This window comes from Balaenoptera musculus, chromosome 9, assembly GCF_009873245.2.
Source record: "Balaenoptera musculus isolate JJ_BM4_2016_0621 chromosome 9, mBalMus1.pri.v3, whole genome shotgun sequence".
Taxonomy (NCBI): domain Eukaryota; kingdom Metazoa; phylum Chordata; class Mammalia; order Artiodactyla; family Balaenopteridae; genus Balaenoptera; species Balaenoptera musculus.
This window is the reverse complement of record NC_045793.1, coordinates 11,092,076-11,115,206: the sequence shown is the minus strand read 5'-3', so window position 1 is coordinate 11,115,206 and position 23,131 is coordinate 11,092,076. Positions and strand designations below refer to the sequence as shown.

Genomic DNA, 23,131 nt, shown 5'->3' with positions numbered 1-23,131 from the left:
TAACCTAAAGAAAAGTTATTTTGGAAATGAGAATTATCTAACCATTTCAGTACACAGGACACTTTAGATACCTTTACTTCTCTTCATGTATATTGATACATACTAACCAAGTGTTCATTTTTTTATGCAAATCAAATGATTAGCGGGTTAATGTCAGGCCTGAGACTTTTTCAGATCAAATTCACTGCAGAAAAACTAATGAGACGAAGAACTTCAATCAGCTCAAAAATCTACATCATTTCACACTACGTGCAAAATAGGACCATTAACTCCCCAAAATATGAGCCTTAAGATGTGGTTTTCATTATCCAAGGTTTCCAACAGTTCCTATCAATGAATATTTTGTCTATTTCTAATGTTTGCAGTAAAACACAGTTGCTCACACACTCTCCTAAAATCATCATAAAACCTGATGTAATAAGTTCGGGTAGAAAAGATGTGCCTAAGCAGTTTGCTTTGGTATTTAATAGCAATATCAACCATATTAAATTCTCTCTTTTATTCCTTGTAATTACTAAGCAATTATGCGCCAGACACAGCACTAGGCAATAGAGATAAAGTGACAAAAAAGACCTTTTGGCCTTATGGTACCCAAATAACTACCTAATTACAAGTAAATGAGTAGTAAGTGCTATGAAAGATAATACTTAAGTAATTGTCCGTGAGGGCAATGTTAGTACAACTATAATGTGAGAGTTTACATTACCCAACTTAAAGATGGCTAAGTTTAGAATACCAAGAGTTTTCATCATGATCCTACTGGACAAGAAAAATTCTTTTCACAAAATCATGTATAATGATTTATTCCCTCTAGTATCACAACTACCTTTGTCCAGATGTGAACTTATTACCATAATACATTTGCACTCTAAGACACACAAGCTTAATGATGAGAATAACTAAAGAATTCTGGGCTGATGAGACAGGATCAGGCATATGCTTCAATATATCACAAATCAAGTTCTTCTGCCTATTATTTGACCCAAAACTTACATTGATAACATAGCAGAAGGATCCCTTTGAAAAAAAATCTCAAGATTTCATTAAAGAAGCGCAGAGGTTCAAAACAGCAAATGCTATTTAACATCACTTTCTTGAGTTCATTCCATAAAAATCAAAGAATAATATAAAAGAGTTAATAGAACCTATTTTTGACATGAAACCTCACAAGAGTTTAATTTTGTGAAACTATTCCATTTTTAACTATATTTTTCAGAATCCCTAGAGATTCTAATATATTGGCAACATGTCTTCTGTTTTAATGTTGCAAATCCAGTCACCCTGCAGATACCTAATTACTGAATGCCGAATGAGGGAAGCTTGTGGATGCTTTTTGCTGTCACTGGTGCCAAAAATATTTACACTTGAACAAATACTTGTTGAGTACTCAGGATAAACATCCATACAGTAGTTAACGATATGCAATAGAGTGATGTTATATTGTAATTCTGTCCCTGGAGGTCCACGCTGTGGAAACCACATGTATAAACAGGTTAACAGAGAAGCAAAAATGGATTCTTCTGATAATTCAATAATTAAATCACCTTATTTTAAATTCCACTTTTGGTATTCCAGCTGGGTTCTGGGATATTTAACAGTCACATTAGTCCCAAGTAGAGTAAGAAAGCAAAGAAATATAAATGCTAATTAAGGTTACCTTTGCACCAAAGATGACGAAAACATTTGTCCAAAGGCTGATTCAGAATCACAAGGCAGTACTTCAAACTCCCTATGCGGAAAAAAAGCAAAATAAAGTAAACAAGTGAACCAAGTCTTTCATTCCCCCCATATGAGTCTGGAATCATCCTCTCTTAAACCAGATTTGCAGTCTACACAGAGCTAAATTTTAATCACAGCTAATTTCTTACACCTGAATTTTAAAAGATACCATAGGTTAATTGGATCTACTTTATTCAATATGTCCATCACATTACTATATTGCTGAGGAATTTATCATAAAAATAGTTTATCATAAAGACAATTGGGTACGCTTCTTTTTGTACAGGGTGTGCAGCAAAAATGCCCTTGATGTGAATTCTTATCCTTTTGATATATGTAACACTTTGATTCAAGTACCCTTCTACCTGGCTGGTCTGCTATCATCTTGACGTTGTTTGCCAAGCAGCGTGGGTCTAATGGGTGTGTACTTTCACATGCATTTTCATCCTCATTTATTCATATTCTCTCCTTCACTTTCATTCTCTCCCTCCACCCAGAGTTATCTTCAACTCTCCAATGTAAAACTTTGTTTCCACAAAATCCTACTAGTTCTTTTCATGACTCTTTTATTCCAAGTGTTTAGATGACACTCAAAAGACTAAGGAAGATGGAAAAAAGTTACTTCTCCAACAATCGTTTCAAGCCTTTTATAATGTACTGTAAATAGCGCAAAGCAGAATGCAATCAGGCTGTTGAAAATCTGTCATTCAGCTCAGTCCAAGCACTCCATTTCATTTATGGAAAGAAATGTTTGTTTGGTGATAAGAAAAATTAACTTTTTTTTTAAAGCAATCTCAGTGTTAGAAATGGAACAAGATAAGGAAATGAAAAGAGGATGGCATCATCCACAGCAAACGTTATTAAGTGCCGATTATACACCAGGCACTAGGAGTGCAAAGAGGAGTAAGATTACAGGGTATCTGCGAGATAAGACATTTATAATAAAGACGATTTATTCCACAATACAGTACAACACAAGGATATGAGGAGTGCTGGGTAACAGATAAATGAATGTGGCAGAAGTTCAAAGCCTAGAAAGTCAGTAAGATCTGGAGTCATCCTAGAAATCTTTGTGATATGCAGATTTTTGAACTTGATCTTAAAAAGAAGTAGCTGGACAGAATAAAGCAAAGGGCATTCCAGACAAGGAAAACAACACACAGGAAGCTGCTATCCTTTGCCAGTAGGACTGTTACCATGGAAAGTTTAGGAAGCAACACCCTAATGACGTGCACCTAAGACATGAATACTAACATCCCAGATTTTAGACATGCTGTTTAGGATGACAGAGGAATTTCAATCGAGGCACCAGGAAGTATTTAGAGTGATAGAGAAATGAGTAGTAAAGGCAATTTATGTATAACGGGGGATCATCCATACAGAGATGATAGCTAAAGGTCAAAGCACAGACACAAGCTGAGATACTACAAAGAAAGAGAAGAGAGAGAAAAGAACAAATTACGAACACAAAATCGTCATGTTTTGCTCACCGTTACAGAACAGAAGGACGTCAACAAAGGAAATACAGAAGAAAAAGCCAGAAACGTAAAAGAACTAAGAGGGTAATTCCAAGAATGTGCCGTCAATAACACAGCATGCTAAGGAGACGTCACGGAGACTAGACAATGAGAAAAGGCCAACGAGGGTGGGAAAATCTCAAAGAAAAGTAAAAATTCACGGAGGCAGCCTCAAGATAGTAAAGAGAACAAGGAGTTAGAAAACTGAGAGATGCCTCTTCTTAAAAAGTAAAAACTGAACTGTGAGAAATGGGGGAAAAAGGCAGCATAGCCCAGAGAAGGTATTTTAAATATAGAAAATATTATATCCGAATTAGGAGGAGGGAAGTAAGAGAGAGAAGGGAAATAATCTATTTATTCATTTAACAGGTATTTATAGAGCACAAAGTAGTCTTGTTCAGGAATCAACACTCCCTCCCCCCTCCCCCTGCCCTGTGGCTTACATACTATTGATAAAAACAGGTGTTGAGATTGAGGCACAAGGATGACCTGCCACAGAGACATACAAAATTGAGGTAGAGGCAGAGCACGGTCAATTTATTTATAAGAAAGTAAACAAGAAACAAAGTGAAGATGTGGAAGTCAAATGGAACATTTAAAACGACTGCTGTAAGAAACGGACTACAGGAGCTGAGAGTCCACAGGTTTAAAAACAGGAATTCAGTTGGGGTTAACTAACAGGCATAGGACATCAGATCTGCCTATAATTCAGGACTTTTCCCACCAATTCTTTTTTTTTTTTTAGGGCAGGCCAGCTAGTTTATTCATATTGAATCTAAACCTTAGATCTCTGGCTTAACAATAACATAGGAAACCTTTAAAGACACAATAAATATTGCGCTAAATCAGAGATGGTTTAAACCAGTCATATAACTTCTAATACTCTGGGTTGGCAACTACAGCATGACAAATAATATACATAAAGATATTTAGGTACTAGGATCTGATGTTCTTTCCTTTTCTTATCTAGACTCCTCTGGGAGTAGAAATAGGAATTGGTGTAAACAAGTAAGATGGTCATGACAGCTGGTTTGAGAAGTGGCAAAATCGCTTGTCAAGAGGTAAAGGGAAGCACGGAGGCATCTTTGGGCAGCGTTAGAGTGAACGACTGTGGCAGAGACCAGTGACTGTCTCACAATATTCATTCTCCTCTTCTTTAACAACAGAAACCTGAGGGGGTTTTTTGGTTTTGGTTTTGACTTTGTTTGCTTTTCTGTTTTTTGTCTTACTGGGCACATCATTGTCCAGGTGAAAAACCATCTCTCAGACTCCTTTGCAGCAACATGTAGTCATAAGACTGAGTTCTGGCCAAGAAGATACACAAAAGAGCTTTGTATGTTACTTCTACGGGGGCTCCATAAAGTGGAGGGGGCCTTTCCTTCCGCTTCCTTTCTTCCTCCATCCTGCCATCTGGAGCAAGACTGATGAATGAATGAAAGTCTAGCAGCCACTTGGGATCCTAAGAACAAGGGCAACAGCCTGAAAGAGCCTGGGTCCCTGGGTCCCCGATGATTCCATGAAGCCTCCATCCCAGCACTTCAATGCCTGGCTCCAGACTTCTTTTATATGAGAAAAAACTAAACTCCTATTTTATTTAAGCCAATAGTATTTGGGGTTTCACTATTCTGTAGAAACTGAATTTTAATTAATGCAATGACCATGGTCCAGGCTGGGTTATGGTAAAGACGATCTAGAGAGGAACTGGAGAAGACGAAGAGGAAGCAAGCATCAAAACACAGGAAGACTTTAACTCATTCATTCATTCAACAGGGATGAGACACATAGCCTGGCACACGGTAAGTGCTCAATGTAATGTTAATGGCAAGGAGCTAATAATTTGGATAAACCAATGGTCCTTTAATCTTCGGCAAGATCTGCAGTGCTAGAGGAGGCATTTGACAGTATTGTATGCGTGTGTAAGTGAACGAGCAAACTACTCTCTCTCACTGATTCTTTGATATGTGAACTCAGTATTTTTGTGGCTCAAAGAACAATCTGATAAAGGGGAAAAGCATTATTATCCACCTTACTGCTCCTCTAAACTCATACTTTCATTAAGGTAGTATCTGTGAAAGCACTTTTGCAAAGAATGAAGCCATTTGAAAATTTACAGCACATTTATGATTTACTAATGATGCTATCAATAATCAATTTCTATACATAACATTTATGTTAATCTATTTCTATACATAGAGATATTTAGGTACTAGGATCTGATATTCTTTCCTTTTTTAACGTAGACTACTCTGAAATTATAACTAGGTGAAGTCAGTTTGGCATTTATTTATTTTACATTCAAAACCCTCATGATTACTAATCCCTAGTAGGCTGCAGACAAAGTAGCACCCAGGACCACGCGCTGTTCCTAAACAGCTTTTGGGAGCATCTCAATGCAGAGAGGATGCCATGTCACCCTCAGGTACTGAACCACGCACAGGACATTGCCTCTGACTCCAAATGTGCAGGAATTTAGAAAAAGAGCCGGGACCACAGAAGTAAGGAAACTGATAGTCTTATATCAAGTATTTCTCAAGTTGTCGCACTGATGCTGCCCCTGGGATGTGCAGAAAGACTTAAGAAAAAGGCTACGAAGAACTTCTTCCTTACGCTATAAAAACTACAACTTTTTAAACAGAGTGCTCTAAGGCCATCTCAAAGAGAAATACAGGATAAGTCAAAATCCTTGAATTGCTTTCTCAAAGGGGTTTCAATTATAGAGGATGCAAAATCCCTGATCCTGGATGTGTCAAAACCAAAGTACTCCAAGTTGCCTGGAAACCTTGAATTAAGTACAAAGGTCCAAGTTCATGACATGAAAAGAAAAATAAAAAATGATGTCAAATCATCAGCCTTGAGCTTAAAAAGCAAATAGGCCCTCTGAAGATTAAGGACTAGTTAAACAGTACAAGTTCAGGGACTTCCCTGGAGGCGCAGTGGTTAAGAATCTGCCTGCCAATGCAGGGGACACGGGTTCGAGCCTTGGTCTGGGGAGATCCCACATGCCGTGGAGCAACTAAGCCCATGCGCCACAACTACTGAGCCTGCGCTCTAGAGCCCGCGAGCCACAACTACGGAGCCCACGCACCTAGAGCCCATGCTCCGCAACAAGAGAAGCCACCGCAATGAGAAGCCCGCGCACCGCAACGAAGAGTAGCCCTCGCTCACCACAACTAGAGAAAGGCGGCGCGCAGCAACGAAGACCCAACGCAACCAAAGATAAATAAATCAATTAAAAAAAAAAAAAAACAACTTAGGGGAGGGAAGGAGAAAGGGAGGGAGGGAAAGAGAGATAAGGAGAGAAGAAAGAAAGAAAGGAAGGAAGGAGGGAGAGAGGAATAAAGGAAGGGAAAAGATATGAATTTTGGATTTACATCAATTACCACAAATGATAAATCTACCCTTAAGTATACAGAACAATGATCTCAAGTTCACTGTATATCAGAATCAACGATAAAACAACCACAACAAAAGAGCCAATCTCCTATCCTAGAGAGTCTGTCTCAATGTATCTGCCACAGGGCCTGTGTATCATGATTTTTTATAAGCATTATAAGAGAGTCTAATTGGTAATCAAAATTGAGAACCACTGGTCCAGCGCCTCAAGCTAATGATAGTAGAAAGCCATCATAAATAGCAACATTTAAAATACTGTTCATTTCATCTTTATCTCACTCTTTTTAATTGTTATTTTCTGAAAAATGTGTATATATATATCTCACAATGATAATTATTTGTAATTTTTTTAAATAAATAAACATAATTAGTTGCTTTTTCTTTAATTGATATGGTATGTGATCAAAGAGGATTTGAAGACCACTACTCTAAATGAAAATACATTGAAATAAAACAATTTACAACAGAAAAATAATTCCCTGAAATGCATTAGCAAGTTATCTAGGATTTCAGATCTCTGTTTAAAAAAAATACTGGAACTCAGATAAAATCTATATTAGCCAAAACATATGCCAGTCATTATATATAATAGCTATTTTGTCAGAGGACCAATGACTATTATTATGACTCTCTCATCCCTAAATGTATTTCAATTAAACAATGAAAACTCTAGGGCACTGAATTTCATTTTTATATTGCACAAACTTCTATATTTAAGAGCAGTATTTTTTGTTAAATGTGCATAGGGAAATCAAAACTGTCAAGTCAATTCGTTCTTTGAGGAAATAAATTGCATGCAGGCAAAGCACAACTATTAAAAAGCTCTGAACAAATATTCCATACCAAAGTCTATTAAAAAATCAAATTACTAATGGACTAAGAATTGGTAAGCCATATATAAGAAATTGCTTCAGAGAAAGTAAACAAAGAGGAGACATGAACAGATGCTTCCTGAGAAATCTCTCTTGCCCACCCCCACGAAGCGTGACCATTCAATACACACTGGTTACACCAACGTAATAATAAGTTGTGCTCCCTTCCATGGACAAGTGTCCTGGACGATAAGTTACGTAGTCCCTCTTCTACATCATCTTCAGGTTCCCCCCCCCCACCTCTCTGCTTCAGTCTTCAGCAAAACTCACTTCAGTGAGATTTTGATCCCACTGCCTCCTGGAAATAACCATTGCCAGGTGCACTGATGACCTCCTGTTGTAAAATTCAACAGCTAAATCTCAATGCTCATCTTGCAAAAGCATCTCAGTAGCATAACCGAGGAGATCACTTCTCACATCCTTCCTGAATCATATTCTTCCCTTGACTTCTCAGAAAACACCAGCTCCTGGTGCTCTTCCTAACTGACAGGCCACGCCTTCTCAGTTTTCTTTGCTGCTTACTGCTCATGTGCATAGAAAGCACTCGATAGGTATTTGTTGAGTAGCTCATTCAACTCTGACTCTATGCCCATTTACAATAAATTTGCCCAGAGACCAATGGCTCCATATCCAATACAATTCCTCACAGAACGAAATAACACCCTCATAAAACACAGTGACCCTTTCTAGGTCCTGGGACCCTGAATACTACTCTTAAATGAATACTATACAAAATGTTCCAGGAAGGGTACTAGAGAAGACAGCAACAAAAACCAATCATCTTGTCTTAAAACAGCGAAATGGCGTTTTGACCATAGGAAAGGGAGGGAGGGAAGGAGGAACTGGAGGTGGTCCACAGAAGTGCAACTACAAAATTAAAGAGTTTGTAAACATTTTCTGTGAGAACAGATTAAGCCTTTTAAAACTAAATGGGTGTTTACATTTGGCACCTATTTAGGGAAAAAAAAGAGATCCATGTAATAATATCCCATTGAGTCCTACAGACCTGGGCATATACCTAATCATTGTCATTCAAACTTTTAGGTTGAAAGTGTAAACAGATTCTGACTGGGTTAAATCAGTTTCCATCTAAGAACATTAGCTCCCATCTAAGAACATTAGCTCCCATGATGCAGCAGGAATGGGTGTGTCCAGGTTTGGTAATCTTAATGTTAAACACTATGCCACTAAAAACAAAATGCCCCAATAAATTCTCACAGGAACCCACAAATGCTAGAAATGCATGTTAGTTCAGAAAAAGAACAGTTTGTATTTTAAAACTCGTAAGCTTCTACTGTGTAAGAAGTAGGGGGAATAGGGAAGGGAGCGTAAGTCTGACAATGCTTTGAGTCTTTCTGGACATAAAAGGAGAAGGTAGCCTTGCCAAGGTCAGCCATATTCTTGTTCCCACTAATCACACCCTCGCTATAAGCCAAACGAAGGAAGCTGTGTTCTTCCACTTGGCACACTGACACTTCAAGTAGCTGACAGAGTTCAAAGTTGCTTCATCAACTATCCCTTGCCCAGCTGACCTGGGCCACCGTAAACCACATTCTCCATCAATCAAGAAAATCAATCATTGCCCAGCAACCTCCAGATGTGATGTCATAACCCTAAGGATTCATCATCAAGCACTAAAAATTTTAGTCCATCACACTGGTTTTGACGTGTTGACAGCTGCGTCCAAGATAGTGCTCGTACTTGAAAAGTCAGTTCAAAACGTTTCTGAAAGCAGAATCCATGTAAGTGTAGCACATGCTTCTAAAACAAACAAAGGGCCTACGTGTTATCCTTAGTCTACTCCTGCAACCCCAATCCATTTCCAACCACCTCCCAAAACGCAGAATCCCTTTCACCGGCCAGCAACAGGAGGGCAAAGGAGTTCAAAGAGGTTCAACCTGCCAGTAAATACTCCCGTTTAATACCTTCTCTAGACCTCCTGCTTGGATTTGCTCAGTTATGGTGAGAACCATTTGGGGGACGCATGCGCATCAAAACTTGGTGGGCGACACTCGTAACAAAACTATGAATAAACGATGACAACATGGAGACCTTTTCTTTCTTCTCTTTTAATACTCCTTAAAGAGGACTGGCTCAAGAGTCACACCCATACTAATAATCAAAATAAGTCCAAATCAAACTGGGACATATTCAAACCACAGAATGATGGTCTTGAGGACCTATAGTTTGTAAGGAGAAAAGGGACTTTTATTTGGAGTTTCAGAGTTTACTAAACACATTCCACTGCCTTCTTAAATTGACAGTGATTACACAGCACACTACCAAGGGATCAAAGGACTTCTGAATAAAACAGAAGTTTTTTTTTTCTTTTTTTTTTTTTTAAGTTTTTTTTTTTTTTTTTTGGCTGCATTGGGTCTTCATTGCTGTGCACAGGCTTTCTTCTAGCTGCAGTGAGTGGGGGCTACTCTTCGTTGCGGTGTGCGGGCTTCTCATTGCGGTGGCTTCTCTTGTGGTGAAGCACGGGCTCTAGGCACATGGGCTTCAGTAGTTGTGGCATGCAGGCTCAGTAGTTGCGTCTCATGGGCCCTAGAGGCAGGCTCAGTAGTTGTGGCACACAGGCTTATCTGCTCCGCCACATGTGGGATCTTCCCGGACCAGGGCTCGAACCCGTGTCCCCTGCATTGGCAGGCGGATTCTTTTTTTTTTTTTTTTTTTGGCAGGCGGATTCTTAACCACTGTGCCACCAGGGAAGCCCTGTTTCCTCTTTTGAGAGAAGAAAATACATAGATTTAAACTCAGAAGAACTGTGTACCATGAGCTAATTCTGATTATACCGTTATCAAGAGTCAAACCCACACAAGTGGAAATCTTACTAAACTCAGGGTAGGTGAACATTTTTATCCCATGGGCACTGTGCGCTTTTAGAGAATTCAAGAGCAATGCCTACAGTCAGTAGGCAGATATTTGACACCAGTAAATGATGTGCACTAGGTCGCAGGTAAGCACTCTGACACACAACACCTTAGTGGCATTAATCAGATCCAGGTCCAGGTGAAGTAAACAGAAAAGGTCAGGTTTCTCTACTACTCCTTCTTTTTTCTTTTTTCATAGAATGATATCTACACAAAATAGTCTATAAGCAAGGGTATCCAAAGGGTTTGTTTTTTATTTTTAATAGAAAAAGAATGAAAACAATCCATTAGTGGTGGCCTTTGCTATGGCCCACACAATGGAACAGCTCTATATTATTTATTGTGGAAAAACCTCCAAGATAAAAATAAGTGGAAAAAGCAAATAAATGGATATGTTACACAACCATGTGTGTAAAAATTTTTAAATATACATGTATTTTTGCAAATGCCAAGAATGTCAAAGAAGAAAACTGTTAGCTGGAGCACGAAAACAGAAGGGAGCATTACTTTTTACCTGTTAATCTTTCGTATGAATTTGGTACCCTGAGCTTATATTACTAAAAAAGAAAAAAGTAAAATAAACAAGTTTAACTGATGGAAAGAAAAGAACCCTTCCCAGGCAATGTCCGCCACCCCAAATAAGACGGTGGCCAACAATCTTTAAATACCACATTGGAACATAAAAAAGAGTCACTAAAATAACAGAGTATTTAGGTTTCAGAGTAAGAATTAAGAGCAGATTTGTGTAACACTATCTAGCTTTCTTTCCTCCCAAAATTATCAAGTAATTTATGCTAATTAGACTAAGTGGATTTAAAAGTCCTTTAAAAAGCTAGGAAAAGAGACTTACAACAGGATTCTCAGGACAGCAAAGGGAGATGTGATTTACTCTGTTTCAAAGAGCAAAATAGAGAGTTTTTTCCTCCACTGAAATATGTTGTAGAGAACTTAGAAAATATTTGTTCTTCAAAGCTTAGGATAAGATTTTTATAAATCAATGTTAACCTTAAGAATTTACCCATGTCCCAATTCCCAATTCTATTAGTATTTTCATAGTTCTCTCACATGGAACATTTCTCTTCATCAGTAGTTACCAGACATGAACACGAAAAAGGTATAACATGTTAAAACCAATTATCTTCAGAGAATGAGAATAAAAAAGGGAGAAGGAAATCATTAACTTTTTCTGCATTTGCCTGTGTCATATAAATTCTTAAATCAAGTCTGTATTATATTTAAAAGCTTTTTTAAAAGGAGGTAAAAGGGGAAATTTATGAGCCAAGACAGCACATTACATCAGATTAGAAAACTGAGAACATGCAGGCCTAGACCTCAAAATGACTTTTCTATCAGAAAAGAAAAAGTTGCCGTAAGTGGGTAAGGTTGGGGAGAGGGTGGAAGCAGCACCAGCCACGTATCACTTAAAGCAATCTGCATTTTTGTTCATTTGTTCACAAATTCATTTAATATTTGTTTATAGAACTTAATAAAGAATTTTATCAGCATGCACAATGCAGTTTTTAAGCCAATAGTTGGAGCCCTGAAATTATGAACAACCTAGAATATCAAAGCAGCAGTTATTCAATAGGGAAAATGAAGGGGCCTTCTACTTAGAAGAAAATTGAAGATAAAGATGCTATTAAGTCCCTGCCTCATATCACACACTAAAATTAATTGTAGAATAGAGTTATGAAATTACATCTATACAGCGTGTGGGTATACATGGTATATGTGTTTACAGTGTGTGTGTGTGTGTATACATATATATATATATATAGACGTAAGTATTTGAACATAGTTCTAAAACTATAAAATACAAAAATGGAGAAATTTATCTAAAGACTGTATGAAGAATTTTCTAGGCAAATGCACAAAGCAAGGAATCATACCTGAAAATAATGGTATCACTACTAGACTTGGGTTTTGAAGGCAAAGCCTTGTGTTCATTTCTGAACCTCCAGCACCATGCAAAACGCCTGGCACACAGTAAGTGCTCAATAACACTGATCTAATAAATCAATGACTAAACAGCATATCCTGTTCCGCAGGGGACTGTGTCAGAGACTCGGTTACCTCTCAGCCACGTGGAGGTTCTAGTCTAGGCTAGTCAAGACTTGTTCACCGTTTTGTAAACACAGCAGGCACTTGCACAGTTTTCAGGTCTTTGTGCGTGACTTTCCCGCTGCCTCGAATGCCCTCTAGAATAGTACAGTGATTAAGAACATGGGCTGTGGGATCTCACAAACCTAGTTCAAATCCCAGTTTTGTCACTTATTGGCTGTGTGGTTTGTGATATTTGAGTAACTGATTTAACAACTCTGAGCCCACCAAGTATGGAAGATTCAGGGAGATATAACACATAGCTGAGTACAGTGCCCGACACAAAGTAAATAAATACTCAACAAACACAGCTTTTTGCCCCTGGCAAGGACTTTCTTATCTTTCACAACTTAGAGAAAATATTTTACTTTCTTTTTTCCAACCTCTCTCCCTTTCCCCCCATTAATCATTCTCACCTAAAAACCATAATATTTACTTCCTTCTGCTAATAATTGTTATATGCTTCTTAACAACAGCTGATACACTTTAGGCATGTAGAAAAAATAATTTACTCATCCCTTTTCTCTTCAAAATTTAGCCTAGGCCCTGGCACAAAGAAGTCATGAAATAACTGTTTCTAACATAAACTTTAAAAACCACTCACTGTGCTGTTTCCTGTATCACTAAAATAGGTACTCTACAACTAACCATACACACTTGTACACAAACCTAACCGTCATAATTTTACAGCGTTCCAAATTTCTTCCCAATCAACCTTTTATCAATTTATTATTTTTTTAATTTTTATTGAAGTCTAGTTGATTTACAATGTTGTGTTAGTTTCAGGTATACAGCAAATTGATTCAGATTATATAATATCTTATCTATCTATATATATTTCTTTCTGAGATTCTTTTCCATTATAGGTTGTAACAAGTTATAGAATACAGTTCCCTGCTATATAGTACGTCATTGTTGGTTACCTGTTGTATACATAGTAGTGTGTGTATGTTCCCAAACTCTTAATTTATCCCTCTCCCACCCAGCTTTCCCCTTTGGTAACCACTGTTTGTTTTCTATGTCTGTGAGTCTATTTCTTCCCAATTAATCTGTAAGACTTTGTGTCTTACAAAATTGCTTCTAATGTCACCATACCCTGTATGAACAGAAACACAATCTTGGAACTTTTTTTTTTTTTTTTTTACTATAAAGACCAAACCAGGGCAGGCTCAATATTCGTGCCCCCCACTTAATGGAATATATGGTCCAGTTCTAAACCAGCTACAAACTGAATTCTATTTCGATGGCATTATAAAAGTAACAGACTGAGATCATGAAGAGAAAAAGGGTGAACATCATTATTTCTAACCTCATCATCAAAAAGAAGTCAACATCCAAAGAACTCAAGGCCCAGTGAGAGAGTTAAGATTTAAACAGTTCATTGTTGCCAGAAGTTGAGGTGAGGCTAGACTTAGACCTTTCATCATTGAGTCCACTGCCCATTCCACTACACATTAGCTCAAAGTAGGAGAGTTGGTGCCATGCCCATAGTCCTCTATGACTTCAGTATTAATACAAAACAATCAACAAGCTGCCAAAGTACAGCATGTAAAAAGCTGGCAGAAACCTGGAGAATAACCAAACCATTACCAGGGTTTCCTTATCTCCACCTAGCACATGACGAATCCTGACATATTAGCTGCATCAAGTCAAATGCAACTAATCTTCATGATCTTACAACTAACCTTTGTACCGAGCAATCACATGAGATTCTGAAGCAAAAGAACTCATTTCTCAATATGCATCCAATGTTAGTTTTAGCTCCAAATCCTTTTACAGGGCAACTTGCAGTGTTTCTCGTAAAATGTCTTGTAATTCAAAGTTTTTCAAACATGATGAGAATTTATTCAAAACTTTTATGAACATGCATGACTAATCAACTCTCTACTCACAACTCTCTTACTTTGTTTATTTGTAGGTTATGTCCAATATTATGAGAGCAGATTAGGTCATCTGATGGGTGCCCAGATCCTCTGAACAAGCAGTCCTCCATCTTCCAGCCATCTGGCATTTGACGACTTCCCTGCTCATTAATGATTTTGGCAGATACACACATTACCAAAAGGCAAATGAAGGAAAGGAAACCAAATGGAAACCAATTTTACATTTTGTTCCTCAAGGGAGTTCTTAAATCTTTTTAGAAGGTATAACATGACCACATTTCACCGATTTAAAAATGAACATTTTTGTACATTTTAGCATTTCTAAAATGCAGTTTAGGATGCATTCAAAATGTATTTTAGGGCTTCCCTGGTGGCGCAGTGGTTGAGATTCTGCCTGCCAATGCAGGGGACACGGGTTCGAGCCCTGGTCTGGGAAGATCCCACATGCCGCGGAGCAACTAGGCCCGTGAGCCACAATTACTGAGCCTGCGCGTCTGGAGCCTGTGCCCCGCAACAAGAGAGGCCGCGACAGTGAGAGGCCCGCGCACCGCGATGAAGAGTGGCCCCCGCTTGCCGCAACTAGAGAAAGCCCTCGCACAGAAACGAAGACCCAACACAGCCATAAATAAATAAATAAATAAATAAATAAATAAATAAATAAATAAAAATAAATAAATAAATAAATACCAAAATGTATTTTAGAATCAGTGGTATCTTCGCACTGTGTCAGAGTTTGTCTTTTTTTCCCCCTTTTTAATGGCATCTTTAAAAATGGTGCATCTTACAATTCATGGTTGCAATTAAAACCTGTATTTAAGCTACCCTCCCTATTATTTTACACCCACATCATGAATATTTGGTGAGTTGTATGAAGTTGATAAATAAATCAGTTGAAGTTTATGTTATTAAGATACCAGGATAAAAGACACTAGGGTATTAGAGAATGATCATACTGTTCTGTGCTTTTCTAACAGAAATGAATGTTTATATTTAAAAGCCATTATTTCCCTGTGATGCCATGAAAGAGCTGATGATATTAAGATGGCTATTCATGTTTTGTGGCCAATGAGGAAAATAAGTCCCAAAACAGTGCAAAGAACAACAGATTAAACAAACCAAACCCAATGTGCTAAAACAGTGAAGTCCCGCAGGAGGGGAAACAAAAATCCCCCTGGGGGACAGGGGTGTCACAGAAGACGCACTCCAGCTGTCATGAAGGTGAGTATGAACGCCCTGGGCAGAAGAGGTAGGGCATTCCAGGCAGAGAAAATACCAAATGCCACAAGGGGTCAAACACACAAAAAAGTAGCCAACGCTGTGAATGGGGAAAAGAGGTGTTAAACAAGGAGGTCATGAGACTGGGCTGGTCCTAATGCCTTCTCAGCCTGTGTAAAAGCAAATGCAAACCTAAGCCAGAGTCAACTGTAAATATACCGCCACCCGAGAAAATGAAATTTAAGAACAGCCAGTCACTAACTACTAATCAGGGGCTGCCTGATTCACATAGATGTCTGCTCAAATAAACTCTTGCAAATTTTAATGTGCCTCCATTTATCTTTTAACAGAGATAATGGCAGCAGAAAAACCTAGAGAGAGAGAAGTGGTAGCCCCAAAGTAAAATATATTTTAGGCCATTTTCAGTTATAATGATCACCATTTTCCCTTCCCCGATAATTTCAGCTGGAGATTCTTAAGACTCAAATAATTGTTGTTGTTGTTGTTTTTTAATGATATGGCTGTTATTGGCATTATTGCTTAGAGCGATGTCAAGGTGTTCCAGATAGCTGTAAGATTGTGAATGTCTTCTTTAGACGTGACACACTGAAGTTAAAATGCAGTAGTTCTTAACATTATTTTTGTTAATCAACTCATGATCCTAAAATTACAGACCTCTCTAACAAGCTAAAAGGAACCTGTGAATAAGATTATGAATGAAATCTAAAGAAGACAGATACAATCTGCTCCCAAGTATAAAAGCCAAAGAATTTATTCCATCAGCATCTGAATAGTAAGTGCCAGCACAGCAAGCTGTCACCTAAAACTCTTGGCAGTTCCTTCGGTTGAGCCCTGATGAAGCAGGAGCCATTGTAGGGATGTGTGAGGAGATAATTAGAACTCTCCTTTCCCCAAGTACTGTCAGCCCAAAGAGAATAATAAGGTGCCATGATTTTATCATACGGCAAGCTCTACTGTTAAACTGTGTTATACAATAACTTCTTATACAATGAGGTAACATTTGCCGAATGCTTATTATGTACCAAGTACTTAGATCCTCCCTCACTAGGAAAAAAGCTCAAAGAGGACACTCAGTTTTGTCTTATTCACTGTTGGTGCCTGGCACAGACCAGATGCTCCATACATGGTCACTGAATACAAGGATAAAAAAACACACAGGTTACAAATCCAAGTAGAGTATATGCACTATTTCATTTAACCCCTATGCAGGGGAATAGAGTCTGCCATCCCAACATAGGTCTCTTTGGCATACGAATTGTTTTAAGCTGGTCATTTTCTCAGAACAGCACACAGGGAAAAACTTCTGAAAACCAAGTAGTTCTTAACCCTTCAAAAGAAACATTGACATTTATAAGGAAAAAATCTCCATTTGTAAGGGTGTCTTCCTGGAGGCACCAGGAAGAGGAAAAACTCCAGTTGATGGAAATGGAGACGGCAATGACCTAAATCTACAATAACAACATTACCTGTGTTTAGTGTGCTTTTCCTGATAACCTCTCATAACCTACTCTCCACTCTCAACAATTTCTTTCTTTTGTCTTTAGTTGAGGATGGTATTTGAGATGAGAGTTTCAGCCATTTTCGTGAGTTTTCCTAGATCTCTCCCATGTACACGTTATTAAACTTGTTTGATTTTTCTTTTCTATTAAACTTTTGTTAATCTGTCTCATGTCGATTTAATTCTTAGACCAGCCAGAAGAACCTAGAAGGATAGAGGGAAATTTCTTCCTCCCAGACAGCTACAAATTATGGCCAAAAAACCCTATATTACTTTTTCCATTTTGCTAAAGGGAAAACTAAGGCTTGAGAAGCAAAGAGACTGACCAAATGGCAGAACAAAGCCAGACTCTCACACCCAAGCCTCTGGGCTTAACCTCTAGGCTGCCCCTTCCATACCTTTGTAGATTTCCTGCCTTGTACTACACTTCATGCAAAACCCAAGAAGTTTGAGACCAGGAGTTTGATTTAGAAAAAACTCAGAAAAGGCTAAGTGGGAGACTCTCAGTAACCTATCAACAGCCACTGAGTTTCCAGCCGAATCACAGGCTGCCTTATGAACCTTCGAAGAAGCAGAAAACAGATGGGACAATTAAAGGAATCTCAAGGAAAAAGGGCAATTTTGGTGGAGACTTCGGCATTTAAAAGTCCTGTTGCCTCAGGGTCTTAAATTTTCCTGATTACCAATATAAGCAAAGCTTCTTCTTTATATTAGTACTTTTCCTTCTATCAACCTTTTTAAATTGTTTCCCAAATTATATAAAATGAGTATACTATTTTGATTTTTTAAGTAATATTTCATCTAATCTAAGCCAGAGTTTATCATAATGACCCGAAGAATGGTACACCTAGGTCATGAATGGCCACCTGGCTGACAGTGATTGTGAGTGTTATCCCAATTTTAGGAAGGTTATATAATGTGACAGAAAAGTAAGTCTCTAAAAACCCATGGAAAAAGAGAGAAAAGCTAGAGGGCATGCAAGAGTGAAAGCTTCTCAAGAACAGAGGGTCTTAAGCTTCTTTCAAAGAGCCTTAGACAAGATGGAGCGCAAGGTACCAGCTCAATAAATATCAACCAAAAATACACAGAAAAACTATTGGTTTGCTTCGAAATTCTATGTATGTAGATGGCTTCCTTTTTTAAAAAAAAGTAATCTAAAATAGTATCTAAAACAAAATTTTCAACAAAAAAAGGTGTTTTAAACCATTTTAAAAAAAATAAAGTACCGGGACTTCCCTGGTGGTGCAGTGGTTAAGAAGCTGCCTGCTAGTGCAGGGGACACGGGTTCGAGCCCTGGTCCGGGAAGATCCCACATACCGCGGAGCAACTAAGCCCGTGCACCACAACTACTGAGCCTGCGCTCTACAGCCCGCGAGCCACAACTACTTAAGTCTGCGTGCCACGACTACTGAAGGCCGCAAGCTCTAGAGCCCGTGCTCTGCAACAGGAGAAGCCACCGCAATGAGAAGCCCGTGTACCGCAGTGAGGAGTGGCCCCCGCTCGCCGCAACTGCAGAAAGCCTGCACACAGCAGCAAAGACCCAACGCAGCCAAAAATTAAATAAATAAATAAAATATTAATTTACTTTTAAAAAAATAAATTAAAAAAATAAAGTACCAAATAAACTGGAAAAATGGGTCATTCCTAAACCCCTGGGTATGTTAATATTTCATGAGAGACTGCATATTTAAATTTTTTTTTAAATAAAGAAAATGCAAAGACTGCATGGGAGATACAAATTACTTCATACATAGATATGACTTAGTGCACAGGGGCCCAACAAATGCAGGAAGGTTTCCACGAAAACAAAAAAATAATTTTACTTTCATAGACTACTTGAGTAGACACTCACCGTAGGTAACAGTAGTTACTATGGTTACCGTGGATTTTCATACTATAGTTAATTTAGATACTATTCTATACTACTATATGGCCAATTAATCTCAAGGCACATTGTATCTGAAATCAGCAATGAACAGAACACATCAGCTAATATAAAGCTCAAGATCAACCTTGATTTTCTTCAAATACAAAAGAACTACTATATATGTTTATATATGTTATATACATGTGTTTATATATGTGTGTATATATATACATATATATACACACATATATATGTGTATATATATATATGTTGCTTTGAACCAAAATAGACCTACAAGAACTTGAAGTTATCCAAACAAGCAAGAAAATAAAAACGGTCTCCAGATGCAAATGGTGCACCACCTGAGACAAAGATTATCTCATTGACCAAACTCTACGCAGGCTATCCTGAACTCTTTTTCAACTATGCCTAACTTTTTGTCTATCTCTGCATTGTCCAATTTTAGCATGAGTCCTGCTAAGTACCCTCCCCCCGCCCACTGCCACCTGCCCTGCTCAATATCTGATGGGGCTCCTCTTCCTCCACCATCCCCCTGGTAATGTCTGGTCACCCTGGCCTGCCTTCAGCAAGAATCCTGTCAGGTTGGATTGGCCAGAATCCCCCCCTCACCCCCTGATGTTTCCTCTTAGTAATTCTCCATCCACTGACCCTGCTCCTTGGCCATAAATTCCCACTTGCCCATTGAGTTCACTCTCTCTCCCACTGCAGGACCCCACTGAAGTGGTCCTACACCTATTACCATGACCCCTCCCTTGACTAAAGCCTTCCTTACTGTGCTTTAACAAGTATTACTGAATGATTATTTTTCTTTAATAGCTGGAATTTTTTTTTCTTTAACACCTATTAGATAAGAGGGAGAAAGTGAAAATAAAACACTTTTATAGTGGGCATGGTTATACATGCAAGGACTTCCTCCTTTTTCTGTACGATTTTTATAGAGAGAGAGGCAAAAAGAGTAGTGGACAATGAATCAAGCACGAGAAAACACAAAAGTTTGTGGTCAGAAATTTTAATGAGGTAGTTATGACTGAAAAATTGAAGAATAGCTATAAAAGATCTTGATAAAGCTACATATAACGGAAGCTCAAACGAGTCTGAAAAACTGGGGGTAATATCTATGGCAGAGAGAGTAAGATGCAGTAATTATGCTTAATGGCAAAATAGACATATTGATTACGGAACAGAAAGAAAAACTGTGTGTAGCCTCATCCCCAGGTTAAATATATTATTTCTTTTGGGGCAGACCAGGGAAAGAAGGGCAGACCAGGGAGAGATGGAGGGAAACATAGGAGTTGATAAACATGTGTATTAGGAACCATGAAGCAACATAAATCACAGACCTAATCTTTGTCTTTGACTATCAAATGGGAAAGTCTCACTGAGACAAAAGAACTGAGTCTAACCCCAAAATGTAATAGACTGACCTATTGCAACCCTCCTACACTTTCTCATTAATTCTACTTTGTAGAGCAAGGTGAAGTAGCCACAGATAAAATACTGGACTTGAGTTCCATTTCTGCCATCATTAATGAACCTGGGCTCCATAAAGTCTGGAAGACACCTTTATCGGCAGCTCTCAACAAATAATAAACACTCTTTATGTATCTGTAAGCTTCCTAAAAATCAGTTTCTGGGCCTCAGTTTTCTCATCTCTCTATTTATACAACACGTCTTTTACTGTGCTTGGCATTTTTACGAGCTTGGCACAAAGGCACTTGAGATAGAAACCTTGTACCTGCCCTCAGACATCTCAAAGTCTAGCAGGAGACAGATGATCAACATAAGGTTGTGTGAGAGAAATAAGTAAATACAAATGTAAGAACAAACCTAAGACTGGCATGTGTGGCCTCAGGACCAAATCTATCCTAAAATTTTTCACCAAAATTAGTCTTAATCTAAAGAGTTAAATAACATCCATCCATTTCTCAACATATCACTACCACCAACTGTCTTGAATTTAAAATTATATCTCAATAAAATTAATTATAAAACTGATTCATTTAAATTTAAAACTATTTATTTGAAAGAAGTAGAGAAGAGAGTAAATTCTTACGCCCTTGAGCCCCACTCAGGGCTCATATTTAATAGGGACCGTCTCAAAAACTCCACCGCTAGCAATAAAAATTCACCTGTCCTCTACAATGTATCCATTTCCAATCATGAGGCCTGCCTTTGAGAAGATTTCCTTTAAGGAAGAATCTGTATGGATAAAATAGCCCATATAACCACAAAGGAAATCTACATGAGCCTAAACCAACCCAGGAAGTCTTTCTTTACTAAATGTATCTTTTTAAAAGTTCAAAGATACTTAAGGATAAGTAAGAATATTAAAGAAAAAAAAATCAATGAATTACAGAACAACCACCTCAAGATGATATGCAGGGATGAAAATGAGGGCTTCTCTAATAGATACCCTCAGAGATTTGAGGATATTATGAGGATAACAAAACCAAGGAAGGGAGGAAGGGAAAAAGTAATGAAGAAAGAGAGAGGAGCCAGACAAGTTAAACAAATTCAGTACAACCAATAAGCAACAAAATGGTCTTTGCAAATGTCATTATAGATGTAACAGATTTATTAAGGAAACCTCCTAAAGTAAAAGGCAAAATGACAAAGAAGTAGGAAATATGACCAAAGAAGACATACAGATGGCCAAGAGGCACATGAAAAGCTGCTCAACATCACTAATTATTAAAGAAATGCAAATCAAAACTACAGTGAGGTATCACCTCACACCAGTTAGAATGGGCACCATCAGAAAATCTCCAAACAACAAATGCTGGAGAGGATGTGGAGAAAAGGGAACCCTCTTGCACTGTTGGTGGGAATATAAATTGATACAGCCACTCTGGAGAACAGTATGGAGGGTTCCTTAAAAAACTAAAAATAGAATTACCATATGACACAGCAATCCCACTACTGGGCATATACCCAGAGAAAACCATAATTCAAAAAGACACATGCACCCCAATGTTCACTGCAGCACTATTTACAATAGCCAGGTCATGGAAGCAACATAAATGCCCGTCAACAGATGAATGGATAAAGAAGATGTGGTACATACATACAATGGAATATTACTCAGCCATAAAAAGGAATGAAATTGGGTCATTTGTAGAGATGTGGATGGACCTAGAGACTGTCATACAGAGTGAACTAAGTCAGAAACAGAAAAACAAATATCATATATTAACCCATATATGTGGAATCTAGAAAAACGGTACAGATGAACCGGTTTGCAAGGCAGAAACAGAAACACAGAGGTAGAGAACAAACGTATGGACACCAAGGGGGGAAGAAGGGGTGGGATGAATTGGGAAATTGGATTGACATATATACACTGATATGTATAAAACAGATAACTAATAAAAAAAAAAGGAGTAGGAATATGAGAGAAAAGAGGCATAAGGAAATATATTAACAATTAATGTAATACAATTAAGAGAAAATACAACTCAAGATTTCTCCTCTTTGGGGAAGATATTATTTAAAAAAATAAACTCCTTAAGCAGAAATGAAGATGTAGTTTGTTTGTTTTTTTCCCTGAGAATCTGGTAACAGGTTTCTAATATCTTTTTTGAAAGCAAATATATATATACTCAATTATCTAAGTTATTTTGTTCACAGTCAGCCAACTGTGAGACTCTTGATTTGCTTTTACATTCCATTCACCTCTTTGTCCAAAATTCATTAAGCAGTTGGCGTTTGATATTGAACACCTATAGTGCTCATTATTATTTTTGGTAAAGATATTAGAACCAAGAGAATTTAATTTTGTTCTTTGAAGACAGATTTACAATGTGAATCCATAAAATATCTGTAAACTCAAGAATCCAGGGCCAGTTTCTTTCACTAGTTCGTATAAAAAGATCGTTTTCTTTTGTTTGTTAAGTAAACATTTTCTGTTTGCTGTGCCTTTTGTGGGACCAGACTTGCAAAAATCTGGAATAATAAATTTTTTTTTTTTTTTTTTTGCATTGTTTACTTTGTTTATTTATTTATTTTTGGCTGTGTTGGGTCTTCGTTTCTCTGCGAGGGCTTTCTCTAGTTGTGGCAAGCGGGGGCCACTCTTCATCGCGGTGCACGGGCCTCTCACCATCACGGCCCCTCCCGTTGCGGGGCACAGGCTCCAGACGCGCAGGCTCAGTAATT

General features: G+C 38.0%; 1 protein-coding gene across 2 annotated transcripts in view; it reads right to left on the bottom strand.

The window, feature by feature from the left end:
- The window catches only part of TPK1 (thiamin pyrophosphokinase 1), a 357,348-nt gene that overhangs the window by 288,284 nt on the left and 45,933 nt on the right, over positions 1-23,131 (bottom strand). For both annotated transcript variants that reach the window (XM_036864409.1, XM_036864408.1), the window contains exon 3: positions 1,658-1,729. In XM_036864409.1, the coding sequence (XP_036720304.1) occupies positions 1,658-1,729 (72 nt within the window). The remainder of the gene's footprint in view (positions 1-1,657; positions 1,730-23,131) is intronic.